This window comes from Tachypleus tridentatus, chromosome 7 (genome assembly GCF_004210375.1).
Source record: "Tachypleus tridentatus isolate NWPU-2018 chromosome 7, ASM421037v1, whole genome shotgun sequence".
NCBI lineage: Eukaryota > Metazoa > Arthropoda > Merostomata > Xiphosura > Limulidae > Tachypleus > Tachypleus tridentatus.
The window spans coordinates 77,687,149-77,707,621 of NC_134831.1; the positions used below are offsets into that span (position 1 = coordinate 77,687,149).

The 20,473-nt window shown below is 34.7% G+C and overlaps 1 protein-coding gene across 1 annotated transcript in view; it reads right to left on the reverse strand.

Annotated features, from left to right (window-relative positions):
- LOC143256028 (uncharacterized) overlaps positions 1-20,084 on the reverse strand; it is a 39,841-nt gene extending 19,757 nt beyond the window's left edge. Inside the window, exon 1 of the mRNA XM_076512605.1 lies at positions 19,866-20,084. Within this exon, the coding sequence (XP_076368720.1) occupies positions 19,866-19,926 (61 nt within the window). The 5' untranslated portion in view covers positions 19,927-20,084. The remainder of the gene's footprint in view (positions 1-19,865) is intronic.
- Positions 20,085-20,473: the final 389 nt, after the last annotated feature.

Here is a 20,473-nt window from a genome sequence, read left to right on the forward strand (position 1 = left end):
CAGCCACCTCTTTTAACAACGAATAATGAGATTGACCGTCACATTATAACGCCCCACCGCTGAAAGGGCGAGTATGTTTAGTGCGACGGAGATTCGAACCCGCGACCCTCAGATTACGATTCGAACGCCTTAACCCACCTAGCCGTGCCGGGCCTTAGCACAGTTAATTTGAATGTTTCAGCAACTGATAAAGCAGAAAAAGTATATCGTCTGATGTACTAGACAGTCGTAGTCCATAACACAGTCAAATTCTGCACATCACATTAGGTTACATAAGAGACAAACAGAAGGAACAAAGCAAATAAAATATATTTCAGATAACTAGGAAATATTGAGTGAAAACAACTACTGTTTGGAGACTAAACGTGGCCAAAGATGTCTTATCTTACAAAACTACAACGAATAGAATAAGGCATCTAGAAACAAAACCAAATCGGATTGCTTTAATAATCTAAAAAGCTTTGACAGTAAACTGTCTAGATGGTGCACTAGTTGTGTACTACTGTTTAATCTTTAAATCTGTTTTGTATGGCTTTATTTATTTAACAATACCAAGCTGTATAAAACGTTTAAGAAAATAGAATAGGTTATTGCTTTTCGTGTATTAAATTAGTAGTATTATTTCTATTGACAAACTGAACTGAATCCTTTTCTCTAGTGTCTTCTCAATTTCAATAAGAATAGAAACAATGGTTGAAACTCGCTTTTTAATTTATAATTAGTTAATTGTATATTTATCTGGAATGTTAAATAGAATATTATATAAAAACCGCGCTGATCGTTGTACACGATTACAGTATTTGGATCAGTAACAACAAGTTATTTGTTTCTTTTGTTGTTAAGCACAAAACTACGCAATGGGTATTCTGTGCTTGTCCATCATGGGGATGGAATCCCGGTTCTTTAACTTTGTAAGTCTTCAGATTTATTGTTGAACAACTGGGAGCCAATGAAAGATAAAAGGCTCGGCATTGCCAGGTGGTTAAGGCACTCGACTCGTAATCAAAACGTTGCGGGTTCGAATCCCCGTCACACCAAATATGCTCGTTTTTTCAGCTATGTGGGCCCTATAATGTGACGGTCAATCCCACTATTCGATTGGTAAAAGAGTAGCCCAACAGTTGACGGTGGGTGGTGATGACTAGCTGACTTCCCTCTAGTCTTACACTGCTAAATTAGGGATGGCTAGCGCAAATAGCCCTAGTGTAGCATTGCGCGAAATTCAAAACCTAAAACCAACTGAAAGATAAAAAGATAAATAGATAACACGAAACAATGATGTAGTTCACGAGAGATCCACTTTTTACCAAAATATAAACTATGCTGGTACTGTTGTGACATCTGTTGAATGTAACTCTCAAAAAGCAATTTATGATCAGTGAAGACATTTTTCTTAAATTGAAAAAATATTTAGAAATCTGTAATTAAAATTCAAAGGCGCCAAAACTAGTGGTGCATTTACACTTCCAATAATTAGGTCTAGTGAAGTTTTTTACTATGGCTTCTTTTGAAAAAAGTCGTTACTGATCGACTTTGTGTTCCATCAGCATTATCTAAAAGATTGGTTTGAAACGAAAGGACAGAGCTGCGTCTACTGGTTGGTTCATTTGTGTGTTATGCATGTTCATTGTAGGACAAACATTATACATATCTCTATGAGCTTACTAACTGTACAAACTGTATAAACTGAAACAAATAAATAACACTTACAGATAAACACGTGCTTAAAATCGTTTCTTTAACCTCGGTGTACTTTCATTGGTCTGCAGGTAACAGTCTGTCACTAGGTGCTTGTTGTTTGTATTATTATGGTATAGTTTTTGTGTTTTACTTCAGCATGTCTATTGCCATTTATACCGTAACTAGTTATATACACGATGTGAAATAAAATATTTATTTTAAATATATAATAATTCTAGTCATTCATTTAACGTTTCTATAATAACAAGTGTTAATCGCATTGGACTATGAGAGTATATATACATTTTGTACCCATTACGTTACGTCATATAACCCCAAGTCTAAGGACTTACAGTGTTAGAAATCGCGTTTAAGATTCGTGATAGGCAGAGTACAGATAACCCATCTTATCTTATGGTTTATATATTAAAAACATAAAACGCAGCATTAAGTAATTGTAAAATTCACCTTTCGTAATTTCTATATTCTAATTTGCATCAGTAGGGAAAATGGCCTGATTATTTTCCTGGATTTCGCTATCAACCAGGAAATACTGGTCGTATACAACGGTCTGAAATACGACCGTGTGAACTGACAAAGGTGTATTGAAGACCGTTTTCTTTTCACAATCATTAGACTGCAGTAGTTTTGTCTGCTTGTTTGTTTTGAATTTCGCGCAAAGCTACACGAGAGCTATTTGCGATAATCATCCATAATTTGATGGTGTATGACCAGAGTGAAGGCAGCTGGTCATCACCACCCACCGCCAATTTTTGAGCTTCTCTTTTACCAACGAATAATGGGATTGTCCGTTAAATTATACCGCCACCACAGTTGAAAGAGCGATCATGTTTGGTGTAACTAAGATTCGAACCCGCGACTCTCAGGCTACGGATCGAGTGCCCTAACCACCTGGCCTTGCCGGACCTCTGCAACAGGAGATGAAATATTTCCAATATGAAACTCTCTTTTTTTATTTAAAATGATAAAAAGTCCCTGGTGAAAATGTAATTGACCATCCTAGTAGTGTAAGCACAGGTGCTCAGCATAAACTATATGTTCATTGTTCTTGTTTAGGTTGCGTAAGGGCCTGGCATGGCCAAGCGTGTAAGGCGTGCGACTCGTAATCCGAGGGTCGCGGGTTCGCGCCCGCGTCGCGCTAAATTTGCTCGCCCTCTCAGCCGTGGGGGTGTATAATGTGACGGTCAATCCCACTATTCGTTGGTAAAAGAGTAGCCCAAGAGTTGGCGGTGGGTGGTGATGACTAGCTGCTTTCCCTCTAGTCTTACACTGCTAAATTAGGGACGGCTAGCACAGATAGCCCTCGAGTAGCTTTGTGCGAAATTCCAAAACAAACAAACAGGTTGCGTAAGAGAAACTTGTGTTATGAAATATACAAGACTGAAACCCTTAACAATGTATAAAGTGAGTTATAAAACTGTATCGTAACACGTTACATCGTTTGGTTTTAGTAATATTTCTACCGCCAGTTAAACCAAAATGTAAACTGAATAACAAGTCAGTTGTGGCCTGTGTTTTTTCTGTAATTTCTTACTTCTTTGAGACATGAGGTAATATATCATGTATTAAGAGTGTCTGAATGGTTTGGAAACAGAATATTTGTTATAGTAATTAGATGTGTTTTGGTACTTGAAGTTGATAAAATTTAGAATTTCTCACTACCTTCTGCGAGTCTCGCTTCTTCCATCACTTGTAATCATACATTCTCTAGAAAAGATATCATATAGTCGTGTTTAGCATTAACTCTAATCATGCCTTCGTAGCATTTAGCTGTACGATTCTTTATACTAAATTATCTGCAGATGCCCGCAAAGCATTTGCAGTATTCTGATTGTAACACTTCTTTAAATACAGGATTTCTGGAACAGTACAAAATAATTCCAATCACAGATAGGGAATAAGTTCACTTCTTTTAGGCTTAACTAATGTTAGGCTTGATGCTATCAATAAATAAACATATAATGTTAATATACGGCTTAAATTTAGATCTTTTCAAAATCGTTCACAAGCTTTTAGTATGCTCTATACACCTTTTTGTAAGCAATCATAACTTTTAGCATGTTACACGAAAAGTCTACTAAAATAAATTTAGATTCGTGTTTTATTTAGATCCGTTGAAATGAAGTGCGCGAACATACACATTCGAAAAGTAGGGTAAACGCGCATTTTCGGAAAAGACAAAACTAAGTACCACAGCACTATTAAGTGAAATGGAAATACAAACATAAACCTAAAAGAACATGTTTCATGAGTTAAGCCTTTGTTTGCTTTATTACAGCAATAACAAGTACAACTGATTATAATGAATAGAGAAAATCTCGAGTTAGAAAGAAAAAATCATAATTAAATGCAAAAGATTTTGATGTAGCGATGACTCAAAAATTAAAACGAGAGGGCACTCACACAAACACTGATTTTTTTTTTATTTTTGGCCTTTAATTAATGAAAAATATTTAAGTTCAAAGCGTCCCCTAGACGACCGTGATTGAACAAAATGCAATCACTTTTAAGAATTGGTGCTACTATTATACATCAAATCAAATCTAAGCGATCTGAAGTTATTTGGTACCAATTATTTAACCTGTCACTGAAGATATGGAACTAATTACTCTAGCACGCTAATCGGTTTTTCTAAGTAAATATTTTTTCTAAGGCACGTTCCAGAGAATGATTTATCAAAATAAAAGTTTGAAAGATCTCTTATAGCGAGCCCACCAATGGCACAGTGAGCGGACTTACAATGCTAGAAATCAGGTTTCAATACTCGTGATGGGCAGAACACAGAAAGCCCTTTGTGTAGCTTTGTACTTAATAACAGAGAACATCTTATAGCACACTCACGCTCCCAAAATTAGACGTAGTTACGCAACAACGGTTGCGAATCCTGAACTCACGAATTCACAGTTCGAGCATTAAAACCAAGTAGTTGCGCCAGACTCAGACAATAGGGACGGTAGCTAATAAAAGTACCCTCCGCCAAATCTTTGTTTACTTTCTCTATATAGTTAGTGGAATTTGATCCTTTTTCTTGCATTTAAAGCATTCACTATCCTTAAACGAAATGCGCTTTTTCCAGTAATGGGCAGCAAAACAAGAGCCCTCGAATTCACAATCGGGATATACTAGCTCCTCGCCCACGCTCCACTCTTCTGAGAAAATAGCTAACATAATTCAACAGTAAATTTTTAAACTAGTGATGGTCGCCCTGTGGTACAGTTTTGGATTTCAGAGTTGTGTTCGAACCAATGAAAAAACATAATATTCACCCACTTCTGTTTACGAACGCTTTATTAAGACACGCTAAGAGCTTTATACTCTGTGACACTTTTGTCATAAGCATAGAACAAGAATTTCATAACAAGATATTAATATAAAATATAAATATTTTCAGTAATGTATCACATCATATTATTTATTACTGGATGTATTTCGACTCCGTTGTTCGAGACTTCCTTTATCTTTAGAACATTTATTTAGGAAGATAGCAACAGATCAAATAAAATTCGCCATCTGCTGGTAAAAATGAATAAATAAAGATTAATAATATATATGTACACGCACACACATATGTATTTTTCTGTTCACAACGGTGAACTGAATTCCACTGGGTGTAAGTTAATAACCGTTAACTCACTTGGAGACTGATGCTCCATTATAATTTGTGGTCACTCATTCTTTTAGCGAAAAGCTACATTGGGCTATCTACTATGATCACCAAGGGAAAATTAGCTCCAGAATTTCATGCTATAGGTCCGTAAACTTACGGCTGTCCCACCTTATACTTTGTGTGTGTCCCCCTCTAGTACAGCGATAAGTCTACGGATTTATACACTAAAATCAGGAGTTCGATTCCCCTCGATGGGCTCAGTAGATAGCCCGATGTTGCTTTGCTATAGAAACACACAATCACAATACTTTATGTGTTTTCTAGCAGTTTTTAATATGTTTTTATACGTCGCTTTATCTAAATTACACACATATCACTGCACATAGATTGGATACTGTAGACAACTACTGTTTCTGGTTGTTGTACGTTTCTGTTTTCATATTTATAAGTATTTTCCGTATAAGGTGTTACTTTTGAATATCGTTTTGATATTGAGTTTTCTCAGAATGCATTTGGATTTTCCTCCTGACCGAAAAATACAACGAAGCACTACATATTTTTCAAAGTGAGTTTGTTTGTTTTAAATTTGTGGAAAAACGCAGGTTCAATTATTTTCTTTTATTATAACTGATTATTAATAATATACGTTCAAAACAGTCCAAATTTAGATTCCTAGTTGTTTTGACGTATTTTATTCGCTTAAAACCTAAGAGTTATGATATTTCTTGTTTTAAGCATAACGAGCGGATGCAACTGAAGCTAGACTACGTTGTCTTACAGATCTCTTCAACAACCTGAGATCGTTAGAAAGTGTTTGTGTTCTAATACGTCTGAGAAAGATAATATTTTTTATATTTTTCAATCTGTATAGTTTAAATTTAATTATTCTGATATATAATAAAGCTATTAAGTTCTGCGTTTTCATATTTCCATACAACAAAACTGTTGTCGACATATCTGATCCAGAAACTGGTTTGAGAGACGTTAAACACGACTTTTTTTCTAAAATTACTTCATAAATAATTCGACAATCATGAGGAACAGTGGGAAGCTCATTGATTCATTTATTGTAGTGATAATTCTGGATGAAATATAAACAAAATACATAGAAGTTTAATTGTGTTATCGACACTCATTGCCGGTCGGTAGGGTAATTAAACGTTGTTACTTAATACATTTTGACAGTTATTAAACGTTGTTATCTTAATACATTTTGACAGCGGGGCTCGGCATGGCCAGGTGGTTAGGACTTCGACTCATAAGCCTGGGGTCGCGGGATCGAACCACCGTCACACAAAACATACTCACCTTTTCAACGTGGGGGCGTTACAATGTGACAGTTAATCCACAGTTCGTTGATACAATAGTACCTCAAGAGTTGGCGGTGGATAATGATGACTAGCTGCTTTCCTTCTAGTCTTACACTGCTACCTTACGAACAGCTAGCGCAGATAGTCCTCGCGTAGCTTTACCGAAATTCAAAACCAAACCTCTACCGTAAGGCTTGTATGAAGAGAAACAATATCGATTCTTGCCATAAGATTAAGTTCTGCAGATTTAAAATCGACGACGATCTTTAAGACTTCCATTGAGACATTTTTTGGTATGTACTGAGACGTTTACCATTGGTTTTAAAGATGATGAAACGAACATAAGTAGATTTGTGAAGTGATGAACCAATTTAACTTACGTTCAGTTGTGTAGGTGTATTGTAGCTATGAATTTTTAGTCAGCTATAAAATTGTGAACGTGTGTAAAATGTTGGTAAATATATGTTTGTGTTGATCCATAACACTATGTAACACAAATTTTATTCCTGGATAGTATGTGTTATTTTTTAATTGCTTATGTTATAAAAGTACAGAAACTGGCCATCATTTCCTTCAAACGTTGCTTTTGTGACCTGGATAATGAAATTTAGAAATTAACCTATTTTCTCTGTAAAAATGGGCAAATTTGCACATTTTCATTCACATAAGATCTGAATAAAACAACATATGAACCAAGGTTTGCATGTATTTATATTAAAGTTACACAAAAATATTTAGAAGTGAGTACATTTTCAAGATTTGTGACTGTAATGTAAATCACTTTCACTTATCAGCCCTCAAATATAGTCTCCCATCACTCTTTGGTAGTGGCGTTCAAAGTCTGGTATATCTTGGTGGAAGCCCTCGCCTTTCTCCCTAAGTATGCTCCCATGTTCTCCTTGAATTTTCAAGATGAGCTTTAAAGATATGGACTTTCAGAGCATCCTGCAGCCCATTTTGCCGTATTTCTTCACCAGAGCCTCAACCAGTTCCACATAATTTTCGGCCTTGTGATTGCCTATCAAGCCCCAAAACACAGCGAAAAGACTGCCCCAAGCTTTTTTATCCTTCCTACTGAGCTTCTTGGGAAATTCTGTGCACTCCAGGATCTTCTTTATTTGTGGTCCAATGAAGACACCAGCTTTGACCTGTGCCTCAGACAGCTTAGGGAAGAAGTCTCGAAGGTACTTGAAGACTGCAAACTCTTTATCAAGAGCTGTGATAAATTGTTTCATAAGACCCAATTTTATATGCAATGGTGGGAATAACACCTTCTGGAGGTCCACTAGTGGCTCACACTTGACATTGTGCCTCTCCACAGAGAACTCGGTCCGTTGTGGCCAGTACTTCCTGTTATAGTGCGTTGCGGTGTCCCTGCTGTCCCAAAGGCAAAGAGAATAGGGAAACTTGGTAAAGCCTCCTTGGAGATCCATCAGGAATGCCACCATTTTGAAGTCTCCCATAACCTCCCAGCCATACTCATCATACTTCAAGGCTTCTAGCAAGGTCTTGACACTGTTGTATTCCTCTTTGAGGTGCACCGAATGAACCAGGGAAAGAGATGGATATTTATTCACGTTATGGAGCAGCACAGCTTTGAGGCTTCTACAAAGTTCTTGAAAATTTTTGTAACTTCGAGAAAATTTTCTATCAGCTACTCAGCACTAAATCTACCTAGAATGTTCTGGAAAATGGATAAATTTGAAAATTTCATTACCCAATTCACAAAAACAAAATTTGAAGAGAAAAATAGGTATTTTTTTATTTACTTTAGGCATAAGTTATTGGGGAATAACACCTTCCGCCCAGGAACAAGAAAGAGTAAAAATTTTGTTACATAGTGTTATAATTTAAATTTTGCTTTTGAGTTTCCATAACTATTAGTCAACTTGTTTTTCGATGGTTTGTGGTGGGTTCTTTTCTCTTCTATAACGGCAGTGTTTATCTAAGCTGTAAAATATTATGCGTTTTTGTTTTTGTAGTTCAATCAGTTCATTACAACAGTACTGTTTACTTTGTTCGCTGGCACAGTTGAAATCGATTTCTCTGTACTTAGATATATTATGTTTCCTTCTTTCTTCAATTGTTATGTTACTTTTGAATTTTTATTTCGCTTATTTAAACATCTTTAACCTGATGGTATCGGGTTTATCAGCTACCAGTTGCATAGAAGTAATAACTTCTTGAAGTGAAATTGTATCTCGATATAAGCTAAAATGTAAGTCTAATGATAGAACCTCGTGCTCGAAGTTTGCTAATGGTTTATTAGTTAGACCAAGGACACTACTTTTGTGTTTTGCTCATTTTTATTCATTTACATTTTTTTTCACGTAATAATGACGACAAGAATCATTTGGACCAGTCCAAATACTTAGAGGTAAAATCCTACCACGAGCAGGAAAGATTTGATTGATTGTTTGTTATTAACCACAAAGCTGCATAATGGGCTCTCTGTACTCTGACGTCAACGGTTATCGAAACCAGGTTTCTAGGAGGTGTGCATCAGTAAATACACCACTGTGCCATTGGGGGACTGGCAGCAATCAGTAAACACACCACTGTGCCACTGGGGGACTGGCAGCAATCAGTAAACACACCACTGTGCCACTGGGGGACTGGCAGCAATCAGTAAACACACCACTGTGCCACTGGGGGACTGGCAGCAATCAGTAAACACACCACTGTGCCACTGGGGGACTGGCAGCAATCAGTAAACACACTGTGCCACTGGGCCACTCAGTAAACACACCACTGTGCCACTGGGGGACTGGCAGCACTCAGTAAACACACCACTGTGCCACTGGGGGACTGGCAGCAATCAGTAAACACACCACTGTGCCACTGGGGTCTGGCAGCAAGAAAATAAAATATTTCGATTAGAACCAACAACAGTGGACCTCAAAATCATGTACATGTTCTATTTAATGATGTCACGATTAATATAAAATTCAAAAGAAAAATCACTGTTGGTTCAAAAAAACTTATGAAAATAAATCCGTTTTAAATAATTCATTCTGATTTATTAACACTAAAGTGGCTAAAACATAAACTTCCCTTCTTCAAGTGATGGAGTCTCATCGTTTGTCATCGTGCTGGTTGAAAAACAACCGTTTTTCTTGCTCATTATTATTGAATATCTTTTCATTATTTTTACTTTTAACATCAAGAGCTTAATATAAATAAGACGATTCTAATACCATTTTTGTCTACTACTGTTATACAAATTTGAAAATGTTAACGCAGGTCTAGGCACATACTCTCTTCCTTCCAATAACCTCTTTAAGTTTCTTGCTGGAATACTACCAAATTCAGTGTGATATGAATGCCATCTACTCTTTTCAATTCTTACTTTTTAGGTACAACAGAAGAAATTTACCAAACTAAAATTATTCATTTTCTAATGCACGTGTATTGCTATACATAATATTATTGTTAAATATTATATGTTATACATTAAATCCAACAATTATGTTATATTAAATAATATTTAAAGGTTTACCACTTGTTTATTAAGTATATTTATTAAGATAACTATCGTGTAAGAAATCTAAAAATGTCAGAACAACGTCAACTCCTACGACATTTCCGGGAGTTTGGAACAACTATTCGTCCTTTGGATCATTCAAATCACTCAGAAAATTGAAAGGAAAATATGTTCAACCGGTTTAAAGAAAGCCCATCAGCAAATATTTTGATTAAAAAAAAAGTAATTTCGTTGTATGAAATCATTAGCTGTTTAAAGCAAGATACGTTAATGTACTTTGGCTGTTCAGGAATGTCGGAAAAAACACCAGTGTATATCTATATATATATATATATATACACCATGTATCATTATAAAAAGAATTATTAAAAGCAGAAGGAAAAAACAGCCACAATGACCTGAATTGAAATCATTTGCCTTGTCACTTCAATTTTATCCATCAAAGACATGTATAATTATGTTAAAAACACAATCCATTCAATACAGCCTCACCCAGCACAAATACATAGATGGTTTTATTGTGTTGCAGGTGAATTGGGATTTAGAGAAATGTTTGGCTTTGAAAGTGCCAGTGGATGAGACAAAGAAAAATAAGTGTTACCACATTTAAGTCATTATTTGTTTGTAATTGAAATGCACAATGAAATATCTATGATTTGCCCATCACGAATATCGAAATCCGGTTACTAGCATTATAGCATTATAAGTATGTAGACATGCCGCTACGCCACTGAGGACGTCAAAGGAAATGTTCATTCGTACTCATATATAATCTGATGACAAAAAATACCATGAATTTGGTAGCATTTAAGCTATTGCTAATTATAATTCATCTGTGGCTGAGGATACTGTTGCGATTAATGAGGAGTGTAACGTAGTTTTAATCTACTGTTCTACTGATTGGATAACACGACAATAGCTGCTGTGCATCTGTAAACTAAATGATGTGGGAATAATTGCTTCAGTCACCTGTAAAGGCATATATACTCTTTTTACCATGATAATTGTACTTAGGGTAAATATACATCTTGCTATTATATACGTGTATGTTTTGCATCCAGAAGTTTAATCTACAAATGTATATGCAATTCTTAATTGATTATTACATGTTAAGATTAGTGCACGCACATGAGCAAAACAAAAAAAACGTGAAAAAATTTGATGGTAATTTCAAAAGATGGAAGAATCTTCATCAACTTTATGATTAGGAATAGCTTCGTCTTGAAAGTAAGTTGAAAGCAGTACATATTACAGGTTCTGGATATTTTATTAGAAAATTATACCTAATGAATATTGGGCCATCTTTCGTCCTAATAACAGCTATGATACGACGTGGGACATAATCCAAAACATTCTGGATGGTGTACTGAGAGTTTTAACCATTTCGTTAACATTGGAGTGATGCAGACAGATGGTAATCTTGATGAATATATCTTCTCAGTTCATCCCATAGAAGATCAATTAGATGGAGATCTGGGTGTTGTGATAGCCATGATAGTTGTTTAAAGTCTCTGTCATTTTAATCAAACCATGTACGTACAATTAGGAAACGGTGGGTAGAAGCATTGTTCATTGATCATTCATTCTGCCTTCTAAATGGACCAAAGGGTAAAACAGGGAAACATGCTCCAAACCATGTCTCTGTCACAAGAAGCCTAGACATTTGGGATCACACAAATGATATGAGTTATTCTTATGGCTATTGTACGTTTGGAGCAACTTCTTGGCAAGGTAAGATGGAAGATGGATATGGCTTTCCACGCACTGAATAGCTGTCAATTGGCGTATTGTCATAAAATGGTTGAATTTTACGATCCTGTCAAATAATCATAGATCTTAGAATGATTTCATTTTGCCACAATAGATTTTGGGCACAGTTCCTCTTCATAGAAGAAAATCTATTCAACTTTTCCCATAGCTTGAACAATCTGTTTTGGAGCAGCCTACCAATGAAACTACAGTGATACCTACTAAACGTACACCCACTACTATGCCTCTTTTGAATGATGCAATATATTTTTCTTGTATATATATATGTTAGTCTGACTTCAAATGTGCTTGTCTCAGCCATTTACAAATCTGTAGTGATAAGTGAAACATCTTGTGATTAACCTAAGTTGCGTCTACATATCAGGTCAAACTCACATGTAAACGGGTATATAGTCCCTAATAAAATGGCCATACTCTGTAGCTGTTGTAAAAAGAAAATGGAAATTATTATGGCTGCTCAGACTTTTAAGCTCAAATATGACTGATGACGCAATTCCATATTCCACATATCACAGTTTCCTGGCATTGAAGTAATAGTCATAATTATTCTTCACATTGAAAGAAGTTTTGACATTCTAAATTTGAGGAATCCTTTTGTGAAGGGATTCTATCATCTATGGGAATTAGAAATAAAACGTAACATAGTGTATTCCTCGTTGATGGATTTAAGTACGTCATTTGTACAACTAATTCAAATAATGTCTTACTATACAAATTAACAAAGGAGAGCAGTCTTCCTGCGACTTTTATTATTATTGAAGAGTTTAAAGGCATCTTGCATGATTTGGCAGAATGTGAAAATTCTCCTTTGCATTACCTACTAACGTATAAAGTTAGCTGGGACCACTTTGAGTTATTCTTTGCTGCTGTACGATTTTCAAATGGATTTAATAACAGTTCAACTATACAAAAGTTCACTACTTTTAACGTGATACATAACTGAAAGTCATGGTGACAACTGGAGTAAAACTGATACACCAGAAAGAGATCCCACGAGTTTGGTGTGCAATGTGATGAAGCCTATTATGGAATGTATGGTCATATCCCGCGATCATCACCTGAAACAGTCTTCCTCTAGTGGCACAGCGAGATGTCTTTGGACCTTGAATGCTAGAAACCAGGTTTCGGTACCTGTAGTCGGTAGAGTAAAGACACTCTATTGTGTAGCTTTGTGGTTACTTACAAGCTAACAAATAATCTGAGACAAAAACATTTTTGTGCTGATGTTCCAAATTCCTCTCAATTTGCAAAGAATCAGCAGTGTCTAATGTTGTTGGGCACATAGTTAAAAGAAAAGGAATCATCAAGACTTCATTATTTTCATCAAAATATTAATTACCGGCAAAGACAATATGCACCCTTCAATTGAGGTAAACAGAGAGAGGTGATCTTTCCAAGGAACACTTGTAACAGCTTGCAAAGAAACTAAGGACTGTTTCCAAAAACTTCTTGCAACAACACAGGAAAAAATCCTTGGTTGTAAGAATTTCCTTTTTAATTGCTATTCTAGTGCTGAACACAATTACTAGAAAGCACGTGCTCATATATAAGAGGGGGCTTGTAGGAAAACGCACGTTCACTGTTTCGTGTAAGCAAGTAGTAAATATTAAACAGCAATAGGACAAAGGTCAAGAGACAACTGGTCAATAAAATGAATTACTTAAGAAATAACCAGTAATGTTTATAACAACAAATCTGACTGTTGTTTTTTCAGTAACTGACAATAAGACACAGATAATTTATTACTTTTTGAGCTTTAACAAAAAGGCTAAGTCAAAAGTATCAATATGACATACGTTGATCATAGGCACAAATAATTTTAATAAATATTGTACATAACAGTATTAATTTCAAGAGGAACACGACATAACAACTTAGATCAAAACTCAAAACGTCAAGATTAACTGTAAAAAGTAAAAGTAAATACTATATTATTATTCTGAGGTTAACGTCATTATATTTACATTATGTTTGTACCAAAATATGTTTCGGTTTGGTTTGTTTTGAATTTCGCGCAAAGCTCCTCAAGAGCTATCTGCACTAGCCGTCCCTAATTTAGTAGTGTAAGAATAGAGAAAAGGCAACTAGTCATCACAACCCATCGCCAAATCTGTGGCTACTCTTTTACCAACGAATAGTGAGATTTACCGTCACATTATATCGCCCCAATAGCTGAAAGGGTGAGCATGTTTGATGTGACGGTTGGACCCGAGACCTTCAGATAACAAGTTTAGTGCCTTAACCACCTGGCCATGCCTGGCCTATTTTAATATACAATATAAAATAAGAAAGCCAACATCAATAACTTATCTGCTGTAAAACTACAAATAAGGAATATTACTTAAGTCGTTAGAGTGATGGATTTACTATCATACATCTTATTTAATGTCGATGTTTGTTTTAGGTTAAATTTGTATTTAAAAATGTACATAACATATACTGTAAAATTTATATTGTAAAATTCCTGCCTACTCACTAAAATCGTAAAAAACTTTCGAGTATAAGAATCAGTAATATGCATGTGTGAGTAAGTCCTGGTGTATCGTCTATATTGTTGCGTAAGTTGAAATTTCTAGACACTTTCCTCATGTCTATAAAAGTAACCGACGCGACACGCCAAGAAACGGTATATATTAAAGGTTTGCTATAGCTGTGCTATAAATATCGCAGAATTTAATTGTGAGTGTTATAACGATTACCGATCAGAAACTTCATATATTTGAACAGGAAAGTTGGCAGATTTTGAACATTAAAAATCATTTAACTTCAGCGGATTCACAATGGAAATTAGCATTTTTACAAAAACATTATATAACTTTAGCGATGGATAGCGATATACTTGACGTGTGGCCGGCGTGGGAGACAGAACTAGGTACATTCCTGAATGATATCTACAACAACTCAGAATTAATTCGCTTATCGCGAGCCTTCGATAAGATATCAATAAAATTTAAAACCACACAGAAGACTTAATATTATTTTTAAGTTTATAAAACCTTTGTACAAAATCATTATTTGTAATAATCGTTATTGTAAATTGTGTTATTGCTTTAAAATTAAAATATATTTGAATTTAAAAAATGTGTGCATAAATCTTATTGGCAAATATTATACATGTAATATATATGGGCATTTATTTAACTTCTAAGTCTAAATTATTATTTAACTGGGTTTCAGGCTATTCGAAATTGTAATATATTATGCAACAATTTGGAGGTTCCTCCAGGATAAATTATAATACGTATATTAGTAAAATATTTATCTTGGGAGATACAATAACTCTAGCATTTGATTGTGTTTACTTTGAAACACAAGTTCAGGAATCATTTTGTGAAGCTACAGCACTACAAGCTGGGATTCAATTGCCCTAGGTGGTAGACATAGCATTTAGCCCAATGTAGCGTTGCTCTAAAACAAATAAATTAAACGAACCGTTAGCTAAGTTTTGTTGGGAATTATAAATCATTGCCGTTTGTTCAATCACCTTTGGAACTTCAGAATTCTCGTGCAAGGCTACATAAGCCGACTTCAATTTGTAACAGACAGACTAGAGAGAAGACAATTAAACAACAGCACTTATAGAAAATCTTGAACTGTTCTTATCTGACCAAATAATGGGACTTGGTCATTACTCTTATAGAAGACCAACTGCTGCAAGGGGTGGACTTCGGTTTGTGTCCAAGAACTACGAATCATGAACACTCGGTAATAAAGTCTGATCTTGCTAATCATCAGGCCACATCCGGTCTTTTAAATCATATATTAATCTTTGTTTGGACATGAAGAGGAATAATTATGAATGTATCAATGAGTGAAAAAAGTAGAAGGTTAGTGACACTTTGTTTCATATGTTCTTTAGTCATGAATGTTATTTACAGCTAGTAAATCGTCACTTTTGATGTGGCACAAACTTAGCATTGTCTTATTTTAACAATTTATTCAAAACGATTTTTAAAACCATTTTAGCTACATTTTCATGATTTATTATCGTTTATTTTCTTCTCTAAAATGTATGGTGGTACTTTTCTTCTCTGAAACAGTGTTAATAATTTCCTTTACACTAACGCCATGGAATCAAGATTAACTGTTTTTTGTCATCACTCGCGTGCACTTGATACAGCACTATCAAGCATCATTATTTACATTAATTGCTTAAGTTAATATCACCGTGACGCTAAACGCCCTTTAATTAGGAGAAATTAATAAAATTTAGCAAATTTGTATTTAAAAGTTGGTAATAAAAAATAACCGTCTTCCCGTATATTTCTCTTAAAAGTTTAACTAGAAACTGATAACCTAGTTTGCCTGGCCTAACCAATGCTTTTAAAACTGTACGTCCTTTCGACTTATAGTTTTGCTGTTAAAAATCAAGTCTTAAACCCAAATTACAAAAACTAGGTACAGTCCACTTTTACTCTCAGCCCAGCATGGCCAGGCGGTTAAAGCACTGGACTCGTAATCTGAGGGTCGCGGGTCCGAATCCCCGTCACACCAAACATGCCCGTCCTTTCAGTCGTGAGGGCGTTATAATGTTACGTTCAATCTCACTATTCGTTGGTAAAAGAGTTGCCACAGAGATGGCAGTGCGTGGTGATGACTAGCTGCATTTCCTTTAGTCTGACACTGCTAAATTAGGGACGGCTAGCGCAGATAGCCCTTGTGTAACTTTACGCGAAATTCAAAAGAAACAAACTTTTATTCTTAAGTAAAGCTGTAGTAAAACTTTAAGACTGATATCTCACGTGAATTTTTGCTTAGGCGAGTACAAAATTTGGTCCAGTTTGAGCAGTTTTCGTTGAACAACGTTTCACATATGGCTTATATTTAGATCAAAGCTGGTACCTAATTGTATGTTGTAAAGATATATCAGTGTTCCAAATTTGAAATAAAAATCCATTAAAGTTAAATTATTCTTATATCAAATAAAGTTCTGCACTTTTTGTGCAAAAAAAAAAAAGTGATATTCAATCATATTTTACATCTCGTTTATTTCTTAATAAAGTCCTTTGAAATATGAGGTAAGTACATTTACTGAAAGTATGTGTTAATTCTAAGTACTTTAAGTCCAAGCTACAGAAGGTGGAAAATCGCTAAATTATCACTCATGTTAATAGCACACAATGTTTTGGCTGCACGACACGCTATTAGGATTACCTTAGCATGTATACGAAACATAAATAAATCCATTAAGTAACACTTAACATAAATATTAGTCATAACTTTGAACACACATATATATGTAAAAGAGACTAAATTTGTTTTATAAATTTGCTAAAACGACGACCATAGTTGGAGAAATGTTACCAACGTTTCTCAATGTTACATCTACTTATTGTTCTATAAATACAATAAGAATCGTTATTTACTACTTAAATAAAATTTACGACACAACTGCACGAGGAGCCAGACATTGATTAAGTACACTTGTTTCAGTGATTCGTATTTCCATTATAACATATCTGTTTTTCACACCTGTTTTTAATCTCTAGGACTTCTATTAATCAATTTCATTGATCTGCGAATTGCACAATATCACGTTTTAACAGGGCTAAAACTGAGATAAAGAAAGCAACTTTGAATGATACGGTAAAACAATAAGCGCAAATTATTTCTTCACTAACGAAAATAATTCGTCATACTGCTCAAAATCGAAGTTGTTTCAAATAATATAAATAAATTTAAAATAAATGTCAAAATATAAGGTGTGCGTAGAGTTAGAATTAGCAACAGAACTATTCGAATGTGGTTGCATTGAATAAATCTACATAGAAATTTTTTTGCAAAGAACCAACAAACTTACATATCAAAATTGAACATGACGTTTAGATTTTGGAAAGGATAACAAACGTACAAGAATTTGTGCTATGGACAGAGAATGAGTTTTTGAAAATCTATAAAACTTTGTGCTGTGACTGTGTAAACAAGTGAAGCACACCAATAGCTCTTCTACAGAAAGGTATACTTCAATACAAGAAGTACATAATGACAACCTAGTTCGTTAGACAGCACTCAGTGGACGACGTTTAATTGTACTTGATTTTAATAGGAGAAAAATTTCAGAAAATGGTGATACATTAGTTATCAATGGACAGTTTTAAAGCCCAGACAAATTCAATTGACAGTTTGTGACATCATATGATGTATGGCAACTCTGAGAGGAAGTGAAGCAAAATAGAAAAAATCAAAACTGACCGACAGTTTTAAAACAAGGTAAGCATTTGATATTGCCATAAAGCTAACGTTATGGAAGAACCTGTTATATATATATTACACAGTTCTTTGTATTTTAAAATTACTTTCTTGTATCGAAAACAGTAACACTAAGTGCTAACATAACATGTAAACCAACATAAAACGTTTATTTCGCTATCTCGCATAAAAACTTAGTGTTTATAGCTTGAAATTAAGAACCCTGTTCGATACTATCCAGTTGTTTCCATAATCTTAGACATTAACCAATATTACCTTTTTTTGCGAAATATAATTTTCTATCAATTTAGTAAGGTTTCATATATTTCTCGATTTAAAAATAATGCGTATTGACAAACGAATAATTATAATCTACGTCTAATTAATGAACTTTTCAATGTTAGAAGGAGTGAAATAAAGACTTGTTGTAAACGAGTTAACACTTTTACCTGTTATTATAATGTACATATACGTTTATCTTAAAAGCAATATTGATACAGAAATGAAATGTAATGAGCGCCACCAATCATAAGATATGTTTTGTATACCTGAATATTGATAAAAAATTGGATCCAAAATAGAAGATAAAAGAAGCCAAAAATGGTTTTGCGACAATGAAAATGAAAAAAAAATCTAGAGAGGAAAATTATGACGTGACAAAAGTTCAGACCGCGCGAGCTTGACCTGAAACTCATTTCTCGACTCAAATCGTGTATCTCATATAGAGATTACCGTATGCAAAAATGATATGGAACATCTGGAATAACGTTAGGTGTACTATTTGTTTGTGCAGACTTGAAACTGTAATTTGCATATTGTTTGCTAAACTAGGCCTGGAGACTTGTATAACTTGTAAAATATTTAAATATAATAGGTGTATTCCTTGTAGAAATAGAACGTGCAATGCGATGTTCTATACTGGAGCACCAACTGCTCAAATTAATCTGGAATTGTGAGAGATATAAGTTTGTATGTTAAGGATAACGTAGAAGTATAGACTTTGGTTTGTTTTTTTTTTAATTTTGCGCAAAGATACACGAGAACTATCTGCTCTAGCCGTCCCTAATTAAGCATTTCATGAGCTACTATTTTACCAACGAATAACGGGATTGACCATTACATTATAATGCCCTCAAGGCTGAAAGGGCAAGCATGTTTGGTTCGACAGGGATTGCAACTCGCGATCCTCAGATTACGAGTCGAACTCCCTAACCATCTAGCCATGTCGGGTCTGACTTGACCCCAAGAACACTTGATTTCATAATTTTCAACCCATGAAACTTTATAGGCTCACACTAGTTTTAAAGTGTCGCTTGAAAGTTGTATAAAATTTTTTATATATTTTTTTTAATTTAAGTAACTTTGTGTAAGATTCTTATCACATAGAGTTCCGCGTGTTTTTACCTACAGAAAACCATGGAACGACGAAATACAAAATACGTTAGAGCTAACACCTCTTTTAAGGCACGTAAGTATTAAAGGTAACTTACTAATAATACAAATTTAAAATGAGTTTAACTCTGTAAAGTCGATTTATCTATTATATCTATTATCTGTGGCGAAAATTAACAAATATGTGAAAATATTCTAGAAATTTCTTTATGTTGTATTACTATATTTGAACTCATGCACTGAGTATGCTCTTAATCTTATAAGTTAAAAAACAAAAGAGTGATTTACACATATCTTCACGTATTAACATTGGTTTTGTGTTCTGCTTTTATATACAGAGAACTTAGAACAAAACGAAATGCAATATGTTATGCTCAAGTTACTTTTGCAAAAACAAATTTCAGCATCTTACCTGGAACACCAGCTGAAATTCTACCCAATCCCATCAACCAAAATAATGGAAAAACCAGCATTTTAAATTGGTGAATCTAATGGATTATATCCCGACACACATCGTTAGTTGCATTTGAAAGTTAGGGAGAGAACATGTATCCTGATCCCAGAAACAACACGACCACTTCTCATCCGTACAACGTAGCTTCTGACGAGGCCCGCACGTTCCTACGTGAACCACTTTAGGCGAATACGAGATCCAGACCTTAGTTCGAGAATAAGTGGTTAAAATCGGAAACACCACCAGCTCAGCAGCGTATACCGTGTAATTTCTGCTATGGGCGTGGACTATTATTTTTGCAGATTAAAACAGCACAAGGTATAAGTTCAAATAAAAAGCATGCGAAAATTCACGGTAAACTTTGTTGTGAGCGAACAAAAGTATTATACCTTTCTCAGAGTTAAAAAAAGGCTTTCGTGATGCTTGATGAAAACACGAGTTCATTATTATGCACTATACCTTCTCAAATAAAGGTTCCTGTTTTTATTAGTTTGCTTAACTTTTGATTTTTTTGAAAGAATATTGAGAACTCGTAATTTTTCGATTTTGGTTTTTGCCTTCAAAGA